This window comes from Protopterus annectens, chromosome 1.part0 (genome assembly GCF_019279795.1).
Source record: "Protopterus annectens isolate FY-2018-M chromosome 1.part0, PAN1.0, whole genome shotgun sequence".
Lineage (NCBI taxonomy): Eukaryota > Metazoa > Chordata > Ceratodontiformes > Protopteridae > Protopterus > Protopterus annectens.
In genome coordinates, this window is record NC_056725.1 from 119,772,340 (window position 1) to 119,794,785 (window position 22,446).

Genomic DNA, 22,446 nt, shown 5'->3' on the forward strand with positions numbered 1-22,446 from the left:
CTTATTGCCTTAATCTGTCTAGCAAATTTAACAGATGTATGTCATGCACCGCTTGGTAGATTCCCACAGTAGAAGACCATCAATTGACTACAGCAGCTAGCCCCAACTCTCTGTGGAACACTTCTTGAGCCAAACAGATTCCAGTTATCTTGATTTAAAACTGCACAGCTTGGAAATCAGCCCATCTAACCTAAAAGAAAATAAAACTACACCTTATTATTTCAAATGTGTTTTTTCCATTATAGCTTTATAGTAAATGTTTTATTACAAGCATCAGATTCCCTCAAAGTTGTTCTTATCATATTTGAATGTGTTATACCAAAAAATGGCAGTAATGGGGCCAGCCATATTGATGTGATATTTACTACATCTTCACCTTCTGTTTCCCAAAATATATTTCAAATCTCACTTACCTGACTCATGCTACATACAAGGAAGCAGTCCTTCATTTGGATAAAATTGCAGTACTATGAATTACAGTACTTATTAAGATGCACAGCCTTTGCAACCAGACTAATTTAATTTTCCTGTAAAGTATCCTTAATTACAGGTTTTCTTAGGCTACAATTTTTTTATTCCTTTAAACAACTGACAGACCATACCCAACACTCTTCTGTAAGTGTCATATTTGGACTACTGCATTACCCTTGTATGACTCAAGTCATCTCATGTCTACTCCAAAATGCAGCAACCTCTTGAAGAATTAATATGCATAACATTCAGTTTGGAAACTTGTTACATACTAACATTTTTCTTTCTTTTTTTTTCTTAACTTATCACAATGGTTTTTAGTTATACATCTAATAAGTTTCATATTACTGTCTGTAGTAAGGCTTAGGAAATGTAATGTTTTCTGTTTTACATTCCCCTTTTTGTAAATTGTGATTACTGACAAATGTCAAACTTTTTGTATATTGTTTGTTACATTTTTTGTAATCTTTTTGTACTATTGTTATGGAGCTTTTCTCCCTGGATCTCCGCTGAAAATGGGCTACTTGCCCAGCCGGACTCTACCAGGTTAACAAATATAAAATAAAACAAATAAATAAACTTAGGCATGTGATGTTTTCTTACATAACATTATTCAAATTATTATATTACTGCTCTGTGCAGGTGTTAATCACATACTGATACTTCATTTAAACCAGCATTAGCAAATATGCGACAGTACCAGAGGACATGAAAAATTAGCATTTTTTTCTCTGTGCAGTGCAGTGCAGTGCAGTGCAGTAACTGCAACTTATTACTCAAACAAAACTCAAGTGAGATAATGTGGAAACAGTTTAGGTCTACAAATTGCATACTGACACATCCATAAGACTAAAACACTGTTATTATATGAGGCCACACATAGTACTCATATTACAGTGATTTGTGAATTGACTGCATCACATTCAGGTACTGCAGACTGAACCTGCTCTATGAATGTTCCTTTATTCATTTACTTCATTGTCAGCTACCTCATTAGGATTAGGAGCTGATTCAGTTGGTACTCCTCTAATTGGTACTTTTATTAAATTCATCACAACAGAACTGTATGCATTTGGAAACAGTAAATATTCCAGACCCTCCTTCCCCACACATACTTGCAGGGTGTGAATGTAATCAAGTTTGCACTGTCCTGACTTACTTAAAATAGATCATTTCAAAGAGTCTAGAAAAGATAAATTACAGCTGTGTAGATGTGTCAGTTTGTTTAATTTTGTAGTAAAATAAAGGCAGCAATTACAAGTGGACAAAAGTGAGATTATTTATCATTGTGTTTGTGCAGGACTGCTGTTCAACTCATACATGTTTTTCAAATAAAAAGTTTCTCCTATAAATAACTATGGAAAAATAGTTTTACTTTAACTGTTTATAGCCCTTGTATTTACAGCAGCAATAATAGTCTCATTACAGAAAAATGTGGAAGATGAAGATACCTGATAGACTTCTATGAAGCAGTCACCAACGCCGTAGACAAGGGTAAGGTGGTTCACACAGCCTATCTAGATCTCACCAAGGCTTTTGACACCACCCCCACCTTGGAATTATAGATAAATTCACTAAACTAGGTATAAATCCCCATGTCACAAGATGGGTTGCCAACTGGCTCACTGACAGAACCCACACTTTGAAAGTAGCAGACTCCAAATCAGACTTCGGACCAGTGACAAGTGGAGTACCACAGGGTTCAGTCCTGGGTCCTCTCCTGTTTGGTATCCACTTTTCTGAAGTACAGGCTAACACAGAAGGTCTTTTGCTATCAAAGTTCGCAGATGACTGAAAACTAGGAGCCATAATCGAAACTCCTAAAGATGTGCACATCCTACAAAAGGGCCTCACCAAGACAGATGCCTGGTGTCAAAGCCATGGACTCAAGCTCAATGCCAAAAAGTGCGCTGTCATCCCCTTTGGTAAAAACTCTGTACCCATTAGCTACCACATAGGTGGTAGTTTACTTAACACCAAAAGTGTGATAAGAGACCTTTGGACACAGGTGGACAGTAAACTCTCCTTTGATAATCACATCACCACAGTAGTCAGGAAATCCTTCTACATGGCACACCTCATCACAAAAGGTTTCTCATCCAGGAAAAAAAAAAAAGAGGTCATTGTTTCCCACTACTCGGCACTCAGACTCGTTATAGAGTACAACGCCCATTTTGGTATGTATCTCACAAGACATCTAAAACAACTGGAAAGGCCACAGAAATACCTCACAAAGAGGATTACCAGACTCAAACAGATACCCTACGCAGTCTCAAAAAACTCCAGCTTTACTTCATCACAAATCGCCTACTCAGAGGCGATCACCGCCTAACATACAAAGCTATGTCAAACCCAGAGCTGTTGGACATGCTCCACTTAAAGAAATCCCAATCCCTCCGAGCTACATGCTCTAGGGACCTAAACCTTGTCACCACAATATACAGAACATGCTGGAGGGATAGATTCCTGTCCCAGAGACTTTCCATACTCTGGAACAAACTATCTATCTATATCAAACAAAGCTCCTCATTAGCACTCTTCAAGAAAAATCTTGATGATCGGATGGGAAATAGGAAATTCACCCCTCTGCTCGACAGGGGCACAGGAAAATGATTTTCTTGGGTGGCGAAAGCCAGGGTACCTTTTTGGCTAGGCTTATATAGGCCCTAGGGCCAATAACCTAGTACCTACCTATGAACCTAAGAGTTCTAAAATTTAAAAAATTTCTATTGGTTTAATTTGTGCAAGTTTTTGGGTTTCTAATAGGATGATGGGAGTGGACCCCATTCCCAAGTCAAATAGGATTAACGTTCGTAAAAGTAGTATTGTTTCAATCTTTGAAGTTAGCCAAAAGTGCTCTTCACAGCACCTTCAATTTGTCCAGAACTGACTCCCGCAATTCACATGGAGTTGCATGCATTGGTAGTATATGTAAACACAACTGTAAATTATTTTTCATGAGACCCATTGCTCCTACATCTACTAATGAAACTGTCTGGGTATCCTTCATCCACATTGCCCTCATTTCTGCCTGAAAAGCCTGGTATTTTATGACGGTCTCTGTATGTAAGACACTGTAATCACTGGGTGTGGCAATTTCAATAAGTAATGCTTCTTTTAATGGACTGCTATATCTGGTTTTCTTGCATCTATTTTTTGAACTGTTGGTAATGGGTGATCCTATGTCATCATTCTCTAGAATGCTTTGTGGCTCATGTTTCCAATGCTTTTCAGCTACTTCAATATTGTAATGTTTGCACAATCCCCAATGCAACCGTCTATGCCTTTTGGTATACAGGCCCTCTGTGCAACTTTTTCTAGTTCTGTTTTACAAAACCTGAATTTGTGTTTCTCCCACATGTTCAATGGGCTTTGTAAACCAACATGTATGTAGTCCACTAACCTGGGCCGCCAATATTATCCTTTCATCTTTTGGTTTATGTTCACTTTTCCTTAATCATTCCTACATCAGACCCTAATAGACATGAGGTTGTTCCAGGAGTTTTCTGTACTTGCAACTATATTTATGCCTTTGCCAAACTTCTTCCTTTCTTGTCTGATATTTCTCCTTACATTCTTTGTTTTTTAGCACATTCAGTTGCTACCTGATTTTGTCTACTTCTGGTTTGATTTCCATTCCAGCTTCACAGTTATGTGCTTCAGCTAAACTAAGCAGGGAAGCCATCTTAACCTTTTTCTCCTCATGTTTTACAAGGGGTAGCCATGGGTGCGCTTGTTTTGCCCCTATATATGACAACTTAGTTATGTATGCTTGGGAAAAGAAGTCCGTTAAGGGTTCAGCTTATCAAAACTATTGGTGTATTTACATACAATATCTTGATGATATCTTTATATTATTGACTGGGCAAACTGTAAAATTGAATGGATTTCTGTTGTATCTTAAACAATGTCTTTCCTTAAATTTACATTTCATCTTTACATAGATGCTGTCAACTACTTGGATGTTACAATTTTTAAAGACAGGTTGACAATTTTTAGGAAGCCTACTTTTTCCAACAATTATTTACATTACACAAGTTGTCACCCAAGGTTTTATAAGAAAAAAAAATTTTAAAGGCAGTTGGTGAGAATAGCTAGAATGTGTCTGGACTTTGATTTATTTTCTATCGAAGCAGACAAGATAGTTGACATGTTTCCAGAGAGGAGCTAGCCCCCCCCCCTAAAACTTTTAAATGACATAAGGCAGGAAGTTTCTAAAGGATGGAGTATAAAATATAACCCTTTATTAGGATTGGGAGCCGATTCAGTTGGTACTCCATCTAATGGGTTTCACACTAACCATAGGGATAAAAAATGGTAGTTATGTATAATCCCCATTCTAAGATGGTCAAAGATATTATTACTGAAAACTGGAACATTCTCATGGCAGAGGAGAATGCTTTCAATATCTTGGGAAAGACTAAAAATTTTGTACATTAAATGGTAGGAATGTTAAAAATATTTCTGAACATCAAACAAACATTACAATAACCTTGGGGAAAGGTACCTAGAGGTGTGGTGCTTGTAGTCAGTGTAGGTATGTTCTGGAGAAATAACAAGTCAACATGGATAATATCCCTTTTGGCAACATCCGTCTTGCTGATGGCAATTGTGCTCTGAAGTGAGTTATTTACATTGCACTGTGTTCTGGCTATACTGTTTTTTATGTAGGTAACATGGAAAGACATTTTCATAAAATGATATATGAATACAATTACACAGGTGGTAAGGGAAGGATAACAAACAATTCCATGTTTAAACACCCACAAAGTTGTAACACTTTCCCCATGTTTTTGTTTGGTACAGTGGAAGTAGTACCTTACAACATTCAAGGTGGGTCTTGGGAAACAAAGATTGATTAGAGGAACTAAATTGGCAATTAAAGCTAAATACTTTGTGTTATCCTGGTTTGAATGACCATATAACCCTTCTTCCAGTTTTAAAACTTAAGAGTTGCTAAATTATAATCTTTGGATCTAGTTTTATATTTATTTTTAATAAATGTCACATCCAGTTAAATTCATAATTGTTTTTCTTGTGCACATGCTTGGTATTATGAAGTTATTTTTCAAGTGCAATTGACATTTTATATACTGTTTATACCTTTTTATACAACGTAGATGATTTTGTAAATAATGTTATATGTCTTTAATAGTTTATTAACATTTGAAGGAATGGATCACATGATTAATGATGGTATTTAAATGCATTTTAATTTAGCATTAATGGTTCTAAAGAAGCGCCATTGTTAGGGGACAAAACAGCTTAACCACTGTGTTGATATTTGGATCTGAAGCGATTGGTGTTTTATTAAACATATTCATTACTGCACTCCTGTTGTGAGCATTTACTTTCGGTTCTGATACTACGTGAGCCTGTTCTTTGCTTCATAGAACTTTCACTATGTGTGGATCTGGTGAGGTCAGCAAATATGTATGCAGTCCTACAACTGCAGATCTAAACATGTAATAAGTTTCAAGAAGGCCCATACCTCATTCAGAACGAGGAATATATAATCTTGGAAAACACACAGATTTTTATATATCATTTGATAAGCATGAAGCATTTTCTTGTTTTCTTCTCCAATTGATCCTGTACTTTTTAGGGCCAGTCAATCACCGCAAAACTATAAGTTAGTATAGAAAGAGCAAATTGGTTTATAGCTTGAAATTTGTTCCTAGATGTCAGGGCTGTTTTGAGTATTAATTTAAATCTTAAAAAATATTCCCTATTGAGTTTTGTTCTCATTTGCTCACATTTTAATGCTGACCCTTCAACAATTCCCAAATATTTATACACTCCCTCCTGCTCAAGTTCCTTTATATCACATTCCTGTCTCACACTGTTTTCTTGATGCTGCACATTTATTAAGACCAAATAACTTTTATATCAACTGAGAAAGTTTTGACCACTTGCAGTTGTGCTTTCAGCTCATCTGATGAACTATAGAATTTTAAATCATCCACAAAAGCTGATGAGAAGTATTTCCACTTTGTATTTTTTGGCAGCCAAATTGTAACCATGACCAAATCTGTTATGTAGACAGCTTAATGGGTTAAAGGCAAGACAAAGGGCAGCAGTGACAAAAAGTCATCCTGGAATATCCCTCTTTGAATTTTTAAGCCTGGGATGATAATTTGTTCTTTATTATGGATTAGCGGCAAAGTGGTTTGCCACTGTTTCAAGGTCACTGTAATATAAAAGATCAATGTAAAGTGTATTTTACACACTTGTAGGCATTCCTTTATCCATGAATGTCATGAATGTGGGATAATGTCAAATGCTGTTTTGTAATCTAGCCATTCCACACCAAGATTATTCACCTTTTACAATTCTCCATTTCCCCATTGTCTTTTATTTAACGACAATGATCCTTTGTTCCATATGAGTTTCTTTTGTTACCCTTCTGTTCTATTGCTATGATTGAGTTTTATTCTAAATGACTAGGCTCTGCCACAGCACCACTTCCAGTAAATAATGTATACATCGTAGGAAAGCGAGTTATTGGTCTATAGTTTTTAGGATAGCTTGCAAGGTTCCCTCTTATTAACCAGGTTGGTATCTGATTGGGAAGAGCATAAACAGTTGTTACTCAGGGCTAAATCTTTGTGTAAAGATGTTGATACTTTTAGCCAGAAGTTAGGTACTGCATCTGAGCCCAGAGTTTTCCAGACAGGAACTTTACGTAATTTTATTTCAGTTTCTCTGCCTGTTATTTCATCCAATTTCATATCCTATCCATTTTAACTTTTTGCTGTGTCTTTTACTTCTTTTAACCATTCAGCATCTTTATGTTCTGCTGGGAATTCATAGATATTTCTCCAAAATGTGTCTACTTTTCTTTTTTGGTGGTGTTTTTATTTCTTTAGCTTTGTTTCCCAGTTCTCTATAAAACTTTTTTGGGTCATCGTTCTGATACTGCATGTTGATTTCAACAGGTCTATCTTTCTAAGTATTTCTGTTGATTTGTTCCCTCTACTAATAGTGATGTTTCTTGTCTTAACTGCTTTATAGCTTTCTCTGTTTGATGCTTAGCTCTAATAAACTGCTACTTTTTTCTCCAAATCCTTTTCCCATGGGGAAAAATATAATTTGAAGTCCTTTCCCTTGATAATACAACCAATTACGTCTTCTCAAAGCAAATTATTAGGATAGATAGTGGATGATAATCTTAAAATTTGACCTGCACATACAAACTTGCAGAAGACAACTCATAAAAAAACTAGGGATGCTTTAGAGTTAAAAACTTTCTCACCAATGGAACTAAAGCTACACTTGCCACTAATCATATAATATCCACACTTCTTTATGATGCCCCCACTCTTACTAACCTTCAGGTATCACAAAAATCAAAACTTGAACAATGCTATAACAAAATTACTAAATTTACAGCAAATACCTTTTTCAGAGCCCATCACTGTATAGCACTAAAAAGCATAACTTGGTTAGAACTACCCAATCAATTAACATATACACAGCTTATTACCACATATAAAATTATCCAGACTTCATCTGCTTGTCCAGCACTAAACATTCTACACAACTATTTTCCTAGTCAGTCATTATGATCCAATGACCAAATCTCATTTGTCCACAAACCTTTCAAATCTGATATGCATCATCTGTACTCATACCACGTCGCTAATGCCTGGAACTCATTATCTGTATCCATTAGGTCAATACCATCCCTTCCATCCTTCAAAACCATTCTGAAAGATTTCCTAGCCAAATGCTGGCTCTGTTCTTGCCATAAATGTGAACAAATTCCAAATTCATACCTTACATCTCTTCACCTTCTTTACTCACTTCCTTACTGCCATCAATTTATCTCCTCTGGCTTTCTCACTACGTACACCATAAGCCTGCTTTTCTTTCACATTGTATTGCATTTTCTGTGTGTATTATACTAACTTACATTTAATTTCTTTATAAACTTGCTAAAATTTCTATTAAATCATTGTGACATAAATTGTAAATATTCTTAACCAGCGTTTTCATATTATTTCTAAGTTGGTATAATTATTTACACTGTTTTTTTGTATTATTTTTAAAAACTGTAAAATTATCGTTCTTAAAATGTTGTGTAATATTTGGAGCTTTTCTCCCCAGACCTCCACTGAAAATTGGCTCCTACCAAGTCGGACTTACCCCAGTAATCAAATGACAATCAGTCAATAAATAACTAAAAAAAACAGGTTCCACCTCGTAAAGGTACTCACTAAGACTTGAGGATAAAATCACTTCCAACAATACTACTCTCCTTTGCTTGCTGACTTTATCATTTCTCCATCTGGACCCCTGTCGTCTTGGTGAGATTCTGTAAAAAGAGAATCCACCTTGTGAAGGTACTCACCAAGACTTGAGGATAAATTCATTTCCAGCAATACTACTCACTTCTGTTTGTTGATTATATCCATGACCTATGCTAAACAGGGGTCTGAATGAAGGCGAAGACAAGCTCCTTTCTGAAAAATAAAAGATTTAACAACTGAAAGTGGTAATATCTTCATTGTATGGGACAGAGAAACAGGGGCTGAAAGCTTTCTGTGCATTAATCATTTATGTGACAGTACAGGTAAATTCTGGGATAAGGTTTGCAACACTGGCGAATGAATATTCCTTTAAATGGACAGATCCCCTGGTTGGTAAAGCGTATCTTTACGTATTGTTGCAACACCTGTCTCAACTGTCTGACAAATATCTGCTCTGGATTCACTTGAGTCTTGGTAATCTAAACACTCTCAGTTTGTCCTCCTTCACACCATTTAACATACCATCTAGCCATTCCTTCTGTTTTGTTTACTCAACTTTCATATCTTCTTTGCATTTCAATTAATGGTCTGTTCTACCAGTAAGAGCAAATGGAACTCTCTCATGGTATGAATCACTGGTATTGATTCATGGGAAATCCTTAAGGTGACACAGTCCTTGTAGACAGCCCAAGCTCTGAAACAAATCGGTGTACTGCAAAATATCACCAATATGTTGCAACACACATTCAGCACTTTGGAAACTATATTTAAAATGTTATCTCAAAAGCTATTTTACTGCATTTTTGTTCTATTACTATACCTCTTTGTATCTAATACAGCATTAAACTCTGTTTACGAAGGACATTCCTTGGTTCTGCATAAACATGCAAGGTCTCTGCAACAGGTCACATGACCTAGCACTTTGCAATTAACATATTATCAGACTTACTGATCTGACCTTTGGCTTTGTTTTTTGCTGTATTCTGCAACAGCTATGGAATTAAATTATAATTGCACAGTTGTAAAATGGAGAAAAAGGGGATCAATGACATGAGGTTGCGGTGTAACAAATCGCCTAGAGCCAGTGGATAAACCACTGGGTGGCTAGCCCTGACAAGCATGAATCATTTCAATCATACCAACTGCCTCAAGTGTTAGGACTCTTAATACCAAGGACAGTGCTTGGGGCATAAAGCTCTATTTTTGCACTTGCACTTACAATCCAGCAAAACCTGGCACACATACACACACACACACACACACACACACACATTTCAGTTTTCACGAAAATACATGATGTGTATACATCTCCATGTATACTTTTCATTAGAAAGACTCATTGTCTTAAATGCATATGCAGATAATACACTGCATTCAACCACCTATACCAAGCTTAAAACACTCATGTGTTTAATCATCTTCCTTTGACCAAAATTATCACTGACAGCAGAAATAATCACTTTATCAGTCTAAAATTTGTACTGCATTCACTGTATGACACTCAACAGAAGAGACAAACATTTCCATTTTGTTCTGCTCTTTTACTTCTAATACATCCAAATCTTACTATAGCTTTTACAGACTTTTGCAAAATGGCTGTTACACTCACAAAGCCCTGACTGGCTTTATAATGTGCTTGTGTCTGTAGCCAGACTACTTGCAAAACGTGTGGTTTCCAGTTGCTAATTTTTTTTTACCAGGCATCATCTTGGAGAACATACTATAACAAACATTATTTTTTAAAGCAATTCTGTGATTTGTTTTGCCTTCATTTTCACGTATTGCTTTTTGTTTTAAGCAATTCCAACTCACTCTACATACATCAAATGCACTGCCCAGTGCATACCTCTCAAGTGTACTTCATTTTGAGGAACGTTCCTCATTTGGGATCTGAAAAAGTTCACGTTTCTCGAAATTCCACATTGACAGGGTCCGTCACACATTTAGTGTTAACAGTATTTTAACTGATATCAATGGTAAATAGAACTGAATCATATTATTTCATTAAAAGACCTATTCTATAAGTAAGAATATCACATTTTAGCCATAATATGGGCTTCCTAGATGAAGTTGTTATTAGGCCATTAGTAAGTGTTCCACATTTTACCCTTTTGTTCCACATTAGGCAGTGTTCCTCATTTTGGAGATGGAAGGTTGATAGCTATGGCCCAGTGTCATATTGGGTTCCCTTAGTAATCTGTCTCTAAACTAAACATTTTCAATTTCACAAACAACTCTGTCTTTAATTAAGGAGTCATGCAAGTCGCCATACTCACAGTGTTGCATGCTATCAGCCTTATCTGATTCCCTGACCCCTTCATTATTACTGAGAAAACATGCTAGTCTATTATTCTTTGATTTGCAGAGTGACTGAAATCTACAGACTGAATCGGTATGCAAGGTCTTAAGATACATCAGTTCAGCAGCATTATCTGCCTTAAAAGACATAACTTAACACACAATATTTTACATATATCTTCTCCATTCTTGTTCCATAATTATGGGATCACATGCCTTTTGCATCCAGAGTACTACTTCCCTAAAAGACTTCAAGTCAGCCCAAGACAGACAAAATCCAAAACTACATACAACTGCTTTACTATTTTTTTCAATTGCCCATGCACCTCAAAGTTACAAAAAATGCTCACAACCCTACAGTTTGTTTAACCACAGTCTTTCCAGGTTTGGTACAGCCTATGTCACATGGTAAGAAAAGTACAGGTATGCTGAACAGCCTATTTAGAATTTACTGCTCCACTGTCAATATACAACATATTATACCAATCCGCATGGTGCCGTCGTTTTAATCGTTATGTAATCGGGAAAAGTCATCGAAAAGGTCCACGGTCCGGTAGTTTTCCATTTATTTCTATTGTTTATTAATATATTGTGTCCGCTTATATTTAACAGATGAGACATTTTAAAAAAAATAAGCAACGGAGACTTGCTTATTTTTTTGTGTCTCCTATGTTAAACCCATTTAACTATAGCGAGATGTTGTTAAAAAAGCACGGATATACTAACATGCTGTGCGTCTTACAGCACTTCTGTATAGTTCTGCTAGATAATGTACTGCTTCCTAACAGAATGTAATTTCTATTTAAATGCCCGCTTCTTGACAGAATCTATATTTCTTTGATTATGACCCACTTCCCTTTAGTATTATTTATTACACTTTCTTGGACACAGGTTAAGTCTCAAACCAACTGCAAACTTACCAGTTTATTTTCCTGTACAAATATATTAATTCCTTTATCTAGCTCCTTACTTTTTCATATACTTCATTTCACAATTCCACTGCTGCTCTATATGTTTACTGCACATTCCTACCAATTAAATTATTAAATGAGTTCATTATTGAACATTCTGGTGTCCTGATTATCACACAACAAATAAATAAATATGCTTAACACAAGTTAAGGCATTAATTACTATTAACCACATATTTTATGGCAAACAGCACCTTAATTCTGCAGTTTTCCTTTGTGAAAGGTCAAGAAGGAAATGTCTAAAAAGCTACAGTTACCACACACAAAAATAGGATTATTGATGATCTGTAGTATCTACAGAAAACAGGCACACTATGCAGGTATGAAGCCTGCTAGTCTCTTCGGAGTGAAGAAAATAAATAAATAAACCAATTCAGCTGCATTGCCTCTGGAAAGAGAATCACTTTGTACACAATTGACCAGTCACTAAGGGCATTCAGTGGTCACCCCTAAAAAATGTGTAATTACATGACAGCTACTGGGAAGGGGACAGCATAGAATTGCACTTTTTATGACTCTGCTAAAAGCCCCTGCACGCCAATAACGAAAGCTAATTTACAGTAAAGAAAAATAGTTCATTGTAAGCGAACATTTGTACACTAGCAACGTGTCTCAAATAAACAGAGGACACTGGACGTGGGAGGAAAAAATGACACACATGCACGGCAAATGATTATCATGAAATTCCCTCATTTCGAGTGGCGTGCTCACACGTTATTACCAAGTTACATTATTAAACTCCAGCACAGCTGAAAAGAAATTTCTACACGTCAGTGTTCCCAATCCCTTCAGCCCTAAATTTAGTAACATGCGACACAAACTCTACAGTAATGAGGAAAACTTAAGGAAGGTCAAGCAACACAGTAAGTTTATCGTTCCATGTGGAACAAAATAAATAAAAATATTATAAAAGCCACTTACAAGCGTGGAAATTAAAGGCACAGACTGGAACGCATTTTAAAGGTAATAAGAGACTTACAGGGGGAGCAGAATACCAGCGTTAGATGTTTAGGATGCACAACCTATCCCCATAATATGTGGATCATTCTTACACACACGATGTATAAACGCAATATTAGGAATCATACATAGGCTAACAACACAAGTTAACTGTTTAACCTTTACTTGTCACATTAAGGAAGTGACACACACAAATCACAGGCATTAATATAAACAAGCCCACTCCGTGACAGTCATGTGACTACGTAGTTGCAATACGGATGCGCATTTTACGTTGTTTCCCTTGCTAGCAGGCAGTAAGCTAGGTTGGATAAGTTGGCAACTACAGGGATACGTGGTTTAATCGTTAGTTTATAAAGTGTGCTTGTAACAAATTGCTGTTTACAGTAATTGACAAGCCCATAGAGAGGATAAATTGCCTGTTTCCCATTTATGCAAGTTGACATTATTTAGTCACTGAAGACTACTACGCTGGTTGGATTTATTACAGGTTTGAGCGTGATTTGTAGTGAAGATGGCAGCACCTGTTCCGCAGTCCCTGTCTGCAAAGTTTGTAGGGTTTGTGTACATTTCTTTTTTTCATGTTTGCCTTATATTGGAGCATGAGCAAGTGAACAGACTTGGTGTTCTGATTCCTGTATTAGCACTGTCAGTTCTTTTGATACATAGTGGGAAGTCCATCCCTTGTGCTAAAGAGAGGTAGTAGGCGTACCAGGCTTGTGTTTCCACGTTCACTGTCTGCAGTTTAATTAGGAATGGATGGGATAAGTGTAATATGTTTATGTCTTGAATTGTTCTTTGCTTGTATGGCTGCTGGTTATACTTTGCATGAAAACAGAGCTTTCACAACCAACTAGCATCTTTACTTTACTTTTTTGCAATCAAATGCCAGATCCATCCTTCTCAACATTATCTTATTATGAAAGTATAAATACTAACCATGCTGTGACCTTCTAGTTGAAGTTGTAAGTGTTTCACACATTTGTTCGATTGTACAAGGTAGTGTTCACATTTTGGAGACAGTTGAGAGCTGTGCTGCAGGCTACAATCACAATGTCACCCTACATCAGCCTTCCACCCCCCCCCTTATTTTTTTGCTTGATAGCTTTGAAATGGTGTGCTTAATGTTGTTTTATATGTCGTGCACCCCTCCTTTTTTTAAAAGATTTTCCTGTATAATATCACCTGTGTTTGTACTCTTTACAGTCAATTTTATTCTGCAACCTCATCTTAATATAGGCAACGCCCCATAAGAGGTCTGTATTACGTTTAGGTATCCTAGCTTATACATACATCTATAAAACAAGTTTAAGCAGGCAGTTACAAAGCTATCAAGCAAAAACAAGACAGGGGAAGCCTGATGCAAGTTAAATTTATCATTATAGAAGTATGGTTCTCAACAGTCTCTCTCTAAAATGGGGAACACTACCTTGTACCATCTGGAGCAAATGGGCAACATGTGGCACACTTACTAACAACTTCAACCAGAAGGTCACAGCATGGTTAGTACCTGTGTTTTCATAACCTAGTTATTTGGATATTGTTGATGAGTCAGTATTATTTACAGTATTTTGTAGTCATTGCGCAGGTGCAGGTTTGGCCAGTAATATGGCCCATAGCAGTAAAACAACTGACAGCATATGTCCTGGTAATGTTGGAGCATGGGGAACACTGCCATACATCTAGTAAGCTATCAGCTGGTTACACAAAGTCATGGGGTGGGAAAATTTCACCAAAGCATTTGAAATATAAAGCATGCCAAATGGCTGGGCAGAAGATATCCCTAAACAACCCATTTGGCCTGGCAGTAAAACAAGTCTTACGGGATAAACTTTCGAGGGTATGTCATGATGAATACAAGGTGTGGCTCCTCAAAACATTGTCTTTTTTAATAGCCCTTTATCGAGCATTTGTGTGTTCACAATTAGTGTAGTCAAGTAGTAAAGCAGAACATACACTCCTGCATACTCACTCAGCATATAAAGACTGTTAGCAGAGACTTTTACACAGGTAGGCAAGTAGACTCCTCAAGAGATGAGGAAGCAATGTGTTTGGCTTTGGACCCCGGTACATAGTGCAATGTCTGTAACTTTACCAAGCACAGAGTTTCAAGGGAGGAGCCCACTTTTCTGCCAATAAAAGAGATCTCCATTCACCCAGTTTCAAGTGAGGGCAGTAATAAGGACACTTGGGCAGTGTGAGTTGGACACTAAATAATTTACACCACAACTAATTTTGGATAGGGGCAGTATTTCATGCACAAAGGGCTAGGGCATCCCATGAAAAAAGATTAGGAAGATGAAGTCTAATGCTAAAATGTACATAAGAAGCAACGCTAACATTCTGTTTTGTTGCACAAAAATCATAAACATAATGACATACAGATCCTACATCAATCACACATCAAAGCTTTATTCTCCATTGATTCTGTTTGTAAAGGAAGGGTGCTTCCCACCCTTAACCCTTTCCCCATTTAAAACTAGCCACAGGCAGGGGGATATGCAAACTATTATCAAAACAATTTCGGTGAACGCATGTTGGTAGATTAGGGTAGGTCCTGCAAAATTACCCCATCTATGAGCTTCCTCTGGCCAGGGGATGTTCCCCAAAAACTTTAAAACAAAGGCATCAAATAGCACTCTGTCAAAATCTCGACAGCATGAAAATCTGCTAAAAACACATATTGCCAGTAGTCAAAAATACATCTCCCATAGTTTTCAACGAATCAGAAAGACTTAAATATCAATACTATTAACCCGTGACACTAACAGTTCTAACTTAATAAGAAATATTAATTAATAAACATTTTCTGACGCAAGACATCTATAACGCTAATTATTGTCATTATTACGTGAAATTCATGTTTTCTACAAAAGTCTCCAGTGTTAAGAGGGATTAAGAGGGCAACGCTGAAGTCTGAGTCATAGTTAAGGATGTCCCTAAATATCAGGGGGAGTTGAAAGGTATGATAGTATTGTTTCTTTTACCATGTCAGACAAAGTTAAATTGGGTTTTAAACAGTGTGATAAGTATGGACGTAAGATGCCTAACTCAGATACACATGTCTGTTGTGTCTACTGTTTGGGTGTGGATCATTTGAAAGCTGATTGTGACATTTGTGCTGGCTTTTCTAATCGGACACTAGCAGAATGTAAGAATAAACTTATTTTAAAAGGTTTACTCAGGATACCTTTCTCGGAGGCTCTATCTGGGTCAGAGGTCTCACCTCCTCTTAAGACCAAAAAATATAAGGAAAAACGTAGTCACTCAGTCCCTGCATCTCCGTCAGTTAGGGAACCAAGTCTCTCCCGTGCTTCACCGGCACCCTTGGTGCAGACCTCTTCGGCACCAGGATCTGTGTCCTCTCCCTTGGTGCTGACCATGGTATTCACTCCCATCTCGATTCCAAACACAGCACCACTGACTTCGGTGCTGTGTTTGGCTCCTACTTCGGCTCCGATGACTGTTCATGCCTCGGCTCGATCCCGGTCCATGGTGCCGATAGCCTCCTCGGCTCCATGGGCTCTGATGACTGTGCATACCTTGGCACCATCCCTGTCCACGGTGCCGACAGCTTCTTTGGCTCCATGGGCCTTGATGACTGCACATGTCTTTGCACCATTCCCTGCTATGTTGCCGATAGTTTCTTCGGCTCCATTGGCTCCAAAACCTGATTTCATGCCAAGGACTAGATATTCTCCTACTTATGATCCTTTCTTGCGGCAGAGGTTTCGTCCCTTTCTAGAAAGACTTGATTCCCCTTCTGCAGCCTCTTTTAGATCCACTAGGAGTATTTCTGAACTAGACCTAGTGTGGGTTGTAGATCAGCTTCTGGTAGCTAGGGGATTGCCCATTCCGGCTAGACCTCCTGTCCCCCTTGGCTCGGAATCTTCTATCTCATCTTCCCCTGCTTATCCCTCCCCCCCCAGCTCCCACTTCGGTACATACTGTCTTGGCTCTGACAGCAGTGCCTTCCCTGTCGACACCCATCACCCTTGCAGCATCAGCTACGATGGAGCCGATGCTTTCTCAGAGCGGTGCTTGGACTGTCCGTACCTTGGTACCTAATCCGCCACCTATTTTCTCGTTGGCACTATGTCCATGGTTCCGAGACCCTAGGACACTAGTATCAGAACCCCCTGTGAAGACAACCCCTTCTCTGGAATCTTCTTCAGAAGATCCCACTGGAGAGCCAACCTGGAAGAAATGGTACAAGTGGAAGCACCTTGACCCTCCCGGAAGAATCCATCACAGAAGACACTGATTGTGATGAAGGGGAAGGGTCCCCTCGTTCCTTCCCAGACTATGTTTCATTCAGAGACATTCTCGAAATCCTCAAACAGCAGGGGGAATGGAAGTTCTCTAACTCTTCTTCTGAGGAATCGGTGTTTCGGCAGGCCTTCCATACCTGGCCATCTACTTCCTGGGTAACCCCACCAGCAGATGATCTAGTTAAACTAATTAATTGTGCAGTGTGCCTGGAAGGCCCCAGACAATGTAGAACCTGTTCCCTGGAGGCCGGACAAAATTTTATCTACACCTGAAGACCAGCCGCACTGGTCCAAGCAGCTGACAGTTGACTCTATGGTCATGGTGGTGGCCACCAAGAGGGAATTGGCAGAAGATAGTTCCACTGTTCATCCTCCAAATAGGGAATCCCGGATCATGGACAGACTGGGGAAACGGACTTATGCTTCAGCGACCTTCGCCATTCGGTCGTTGAATTATCTGGCGCACTTTACTCTCCTCCAAAGAGACTTAATTTCTGAAATGGCTTCCTCTTTGGTGGGGGTACTGCCTGATGAGGTGAGTGACACTGTCGCCTCACAGCTAGCTACCCTTGAATCCATCTCAAATTCCTCGATGCGTTTGATGTCTTACACCACCAAGGGGGCAGCCGGAGTGGCCGCATCTGATGTTGTCATGAGACGTCATGCTTGGATGCGGTTGTGTGATTTCGCAGACTCTTTTAAATCTTCCTTTAACGCGCCTGTCGACAAATCTGCAATTTTTGGTCCCAAGGTACATGACACGCTTGCACATAGTGAGAAAGACGGAAATACCTTGTCTGCCGTGGGCATACGTTTTTCCAACCCCCAGAGACCCTACTCCAGGAACCAGAAGGGGGGGAAGATATGGTTCAAGAAATCCCAAGGATCCTTTTGTGACACTCATGGTGAGCAATCCCCCCAGGGCAGAGGGGCTACTCATATGAAAGACGTCCTTTTCGGGGTAGAGGGGGAATCCAAGTAACCAAGGAGCCAGGGATTCTTTCTCCGGCAGACCCTACCAGCACTCCTGAGCAGCTGCCTGATTGCTTTTGTTTGGAAGCAGTTGGGGGTCATTTCTCTCTGCATCTACTAGCCTGGCATCTTATTACTACAGATGTTTGTGTGCAGAGAATAATATCCAGAGGTTACCAAATACCCTTTGACCTAACTCCCAGACCCATCAAACAAATCCCCGATGTACCACCCAATCAGAGGGGATTAGCAGCCTTAGAAATAGAAAAACTGCTAAGAAAAAGGGTCATTCAACCAGTCCCACCAGGACAGACAGGATCTGGGTTTTACTTGAGGTTCTTTTTATTGCCAGAAAAGACAGGGGACTGGATACCAATCCTGGATCTCAGCCTATTCAACAAATTTATCAAACCTCAAAAATTCCGGATGGTCACAGTACAGTCCATTCTTCCCTTCCTAGGGAGAGACAATTGGATGTGTTTTATAGACCTACAGGATGCGCACTACCATATAAAGATGGATCACTACTCCTGGAGGTTTCTCAGCTTCTGGCTGGGAGCCAATCACTAGCAATTCAGGGCACTGCCATTCGGTCTCTCAACAGTCCCCTGAGTGTTCACCAAATGTATGGCAGTTGCGGTAGCTCATCTTTGACTACAAGGATTCCAGGTGTTTCCCTATCTAGATGACTGGCTCCTTACTGCTCCGACCAGGAATCTCCTAGTTTGCAGCCTTTTTTCCACTCAAGATCTCACTCTCTGCTTAGGAATTAGTCAACAAAGACAAATCTCAGATGTCTCCAACAAAGACAGTGAAGTTTATTGGAGCGGTCTTCAACACAACATCCTGCCAAGCTTCTCTCCCCCCTCACAGGCTTTTGAAAATAAGACACCAAATTCAGTCCTTCTGCCTCACACGTTTGTATCAGTGCGTCTTGTACTGCAACTCTTGGGGTCCATGGCAGCTGCCATTACTTTGGTAGCACTGGCGAGACTGCACATGAGAATCCTGCACTGGCTCCTCTCCGCATAATGGTCATTGTTAACCCACCCACTCAACCACATGATACGCCTTACTAGCCATTGCAAGGCGGAAATGCTGTGGTGGATGGAGCCACAAAAGAATCTTTGGTGTCGACCGTTCTGTCTTCCCCAACCCATGGTCACGGTCACCACGGACGCTTCTATTTTGGGGTGGGGCATTTCCAGGGAAAGACTGTCCAAGGCACCTGGACCCCCCTTGAGGCCAACTTGCACATAAATGTCCTGGACCTGAGGGCAGTTCTCTTAGCATTGCAAGCGTTCCATGCATCCCTGCCTTTGGGGACCATTGGAATTCAGTCAGACAACATGTCAGTTGTCTGGTATATCAAGAAGCAAGGCGGAACCAGATCTTACCCCCTGTTTCGGGAAGCCATGAGAATTTGGTGCTGGGCGATAGCTTCCAGTTGCTTTCTTATAGCAACGCACATTTCCGGGAGCTCCAACCTTATTGTGGACAATCTGAGCAGGAACATCCTGATGCCTCATGAATGGGTCCTCAATCCTGTAATAACAGCTCGGATCTACCAGCATTGGGGCAATCCTTGCTGCGACCTGTTTGCTTTCCCCCTGAATTACAAATGTTGGAGCTATTTTGCCTTGATTCCCCCTCAGGGGGAATCACCGAGGGATGCTCTAACACACAATTGGCCCCCAGGTCTTCTGTATGCCTTTCCCCTGTTTCCTCTCATTGCAAAATTTCTCCAGAAAGCTCAGAGGTTGAAAAGCAAAGTGATTCTTATTGCTCCCTACTGGCCACATCGTCTGGTTCCCTTTTCTATGGCCTCATCTGATTCACAGCCCGTGGATCTTGGATCATTCCCAGGACCTGTTATCCCATCCTCAGGGATTGATCCACCCGAACCTGCACAGTTTCAAGCTCACAGCCTGGTTCCTCCACTTCCAGTGTTTGCCAGACTACCTGACATCCCATCTCCTGTTCGTAAAATTCTTCTGGCCTCACACAAACCTTCCACTAGAAAGGTTTATTCTAGTAAATGGGCTAGGTTTTCTATTTGGGCCAAAGATCAGAACTTAGACCCTTTCTCTATGCTTATTCAAAAGATTCTGCAATACCTGACTACTCTCCTGCATGCAGGAGCCTCAGCTTCAACGATCAGTGTACATTTAGCAGCTATCACTAATTTTCATAATGGTCTGGAAAATTCTTTGATTATGTCACACCGCCTATGCAAGACTTTTTTGAAGGGAGTATTGCATGTTAAACCTCCGGTCAAGCCTCCCTTAGATCCCTGGGACTTGACTATGGTGCTTCAGTCTCTTACAGGCTCTCCCTTTGAGCCTTTTGATTCATGTGACTTAAAATTTTTGTCTTGGAAAACCATACTTCTAGTAGCACTCACCTCCGCGAGAAGCGTATCTGAGCTGCAGGCCTTGAGTGTCAAGAGTCCTTACTTGATCTTCCACATGGGCAGGGTGTCCCTTTGTACTGACCCTTCCTTTTTGCCCAAGGTCATTTCTGTTTTTTTTTCCATTAATCAAGCTATTAACCTGCCGGTTTTCTTCCCAAGGCATTCTAATAGAGGGGAGTACCTTTTGCACACCCTTGATGTGCACCGACAGCTTCGTTGTTATTTGCACAGGACTAAATCTTTCAGGAAAACAGACCAATTGTTTGTGGCCTTTGCAGGACCCAGATTGGATAAACCTGTTTCCAAAGTGACCTTATCCTCTTGGCTTAGAAACACTATTACCTTTACCAACAGAATAAGCTACCCTTACCTTCCAGAATAAAAGCTCATTCTACCAGATCTATGGATACCTCTGTAGCTTTTCATTCCAGAGCCTGTATGGATGATATATGAGCAGCAGCCACATGGGCAAGACCTCATACCTTCATATCTCATTACAAATTGGATTTGGCCTCCAGGGGACAAGCATCTTTTGGTTCTATAGTGCTCAGGAATATCCTTCCTTAGGGCCACCCAGGACTTAAGTAGCTGGGGACACAGTCCTATCTGTAAAATATGAATAAAGATTTACAACATCAGGTAAAGATGTCTTACCATAACATTCCATCTGAGTTGTAGATCTTTATTCATTCTTTACTTCCCGCCCTCCTTCCCCTGCCTGGAGTCCTGGTGGATCTCGGGTACTCCTGGTTAGGGTATCTGCTGAGACAGAGCCTCCTACTTTTTCTATTACTACATCTTTACCTAGGGCGGGCAAACTCGATTTGGAGTATCTAGGAGAGGGGCATTGTGGGTAGGTTCTTAGCTGAGAGTTTTTGGCTTGCACGAGCTGGGAAACGGCCCTTTCGGTTCCAAGGACGGAACCGAGGTCCTATCTGTTAAGAATGAATAAAGATCTACAACTAGGATGGAACGTTATGGTAAGACATAACTTCTTTTTATCAATGCTAAGATGCATGTTACAGCCTGTGCTTCTACTTTCTCTAATTACTGTCTGTTATATTTATTTTTCTGTCAGATGTGACATACCATTACCTGGTAAAGCATCTAACCTTTTCACCTGCTATGCCTCTAATTGTACTCTTAATACCTAGACAGCCTGTAAAAAAAAAAAAAAAGTTTTTTTTTTTTTTTTTCCTTTTTGTATATAATTTGAAATATTTTTACCTGTTTTGTAGTAGTTTAGCAGCTTTTCTCCTCGGGCCTCCACTGAAAATGGACATGTATCCAGTTGGACTAGCCCGGTTAACAAATGTAAAATAAAATAAAATAAATAAATAAATGTGAAAAACAACTTGTATGCTTTCAAAAAATATTAACTTTTAGCCTTTAAACCCTCCTCCAAATGTTTTATCTTTAAATACAGCTAAATTATACACTGTTCTAGTAAATGCATTAAAGTATTTGGTTGCTAGAAATGCTGCTGCATTCACATCCAGTTGCTTTTTTTACTACTGAGCTGCTTGCTGTTGTAACTTTTAATTTTATGTTTCTCTCCGTAAACAATGTCTGGACTTATCAATTTATTGCCGTCACCCTTAGTCAGCTTGCTTCCATGACAGCATGCTTTTGTTCAGCCTTTCTTCTCTTTTTACATTTTAATGCCTACATTTCTTAAAACGAAAGGAAAAAAGCAGCTGTTTACTTATCTCACATAATCGCTGAAAATGTTTTACTGTACAACATACAGTTTATCTTGCATAATGTGTTATACAGATACCATTTAGAACAAAAATAGTTTTTCAAGTACTTTTTCCTTTTGTGTCCTTCCAACCATT

General features: G+C 39.3%; 2 protein-coding genes across 5 annotated transcripts in view; one reads left to right on the top strand and one right to left on the bottom strand.

Annotated features, from left to right (window-relative positions):
- RMND1 (required for meiotic nuclear division 1 homolog) overlaps positions 1-13,131 on the bottom strand; it is a 611,103-nt gene extending 597,972 nt beyond the window's left edge. For 2 of the 4 annotated variants that reach the window (XM_044088165.1, XM_044088420.1), the window contains exon 1: positions 12,972-13,131. The gene's annotated coding sequence lies outside the window, so the exon portion shown is untranslated. Of the gene's footprint in view, positions 1-12,913 lie in introns of all 4 variants that reach the window. The other 2 variants (XM_044088253.1, XM_044088337.1) reach the window with 1 other exon arrangement.
- A 95-nt stretch (positions 13,132-13,226) lies between these two features.
- ARMT1 (acidic residue methyltransferase 1) overlaps positions 13,227-22,446 on the top strand; it is a 352,965-nt gene continuing 343,745 nt past the window's right edge. The window contains exon 1 of the mRNA XM_044088624.1: positions 13,227-13,510. Coding sequence (XP_043944559.1) covers positions 13,467-13,510 — 44 coding nt within the window. The 5' untranslated portion in view covers positions 13,227-13,466. The remainder of the gene's footprint in view (positions 13,511-22,446) is intronic.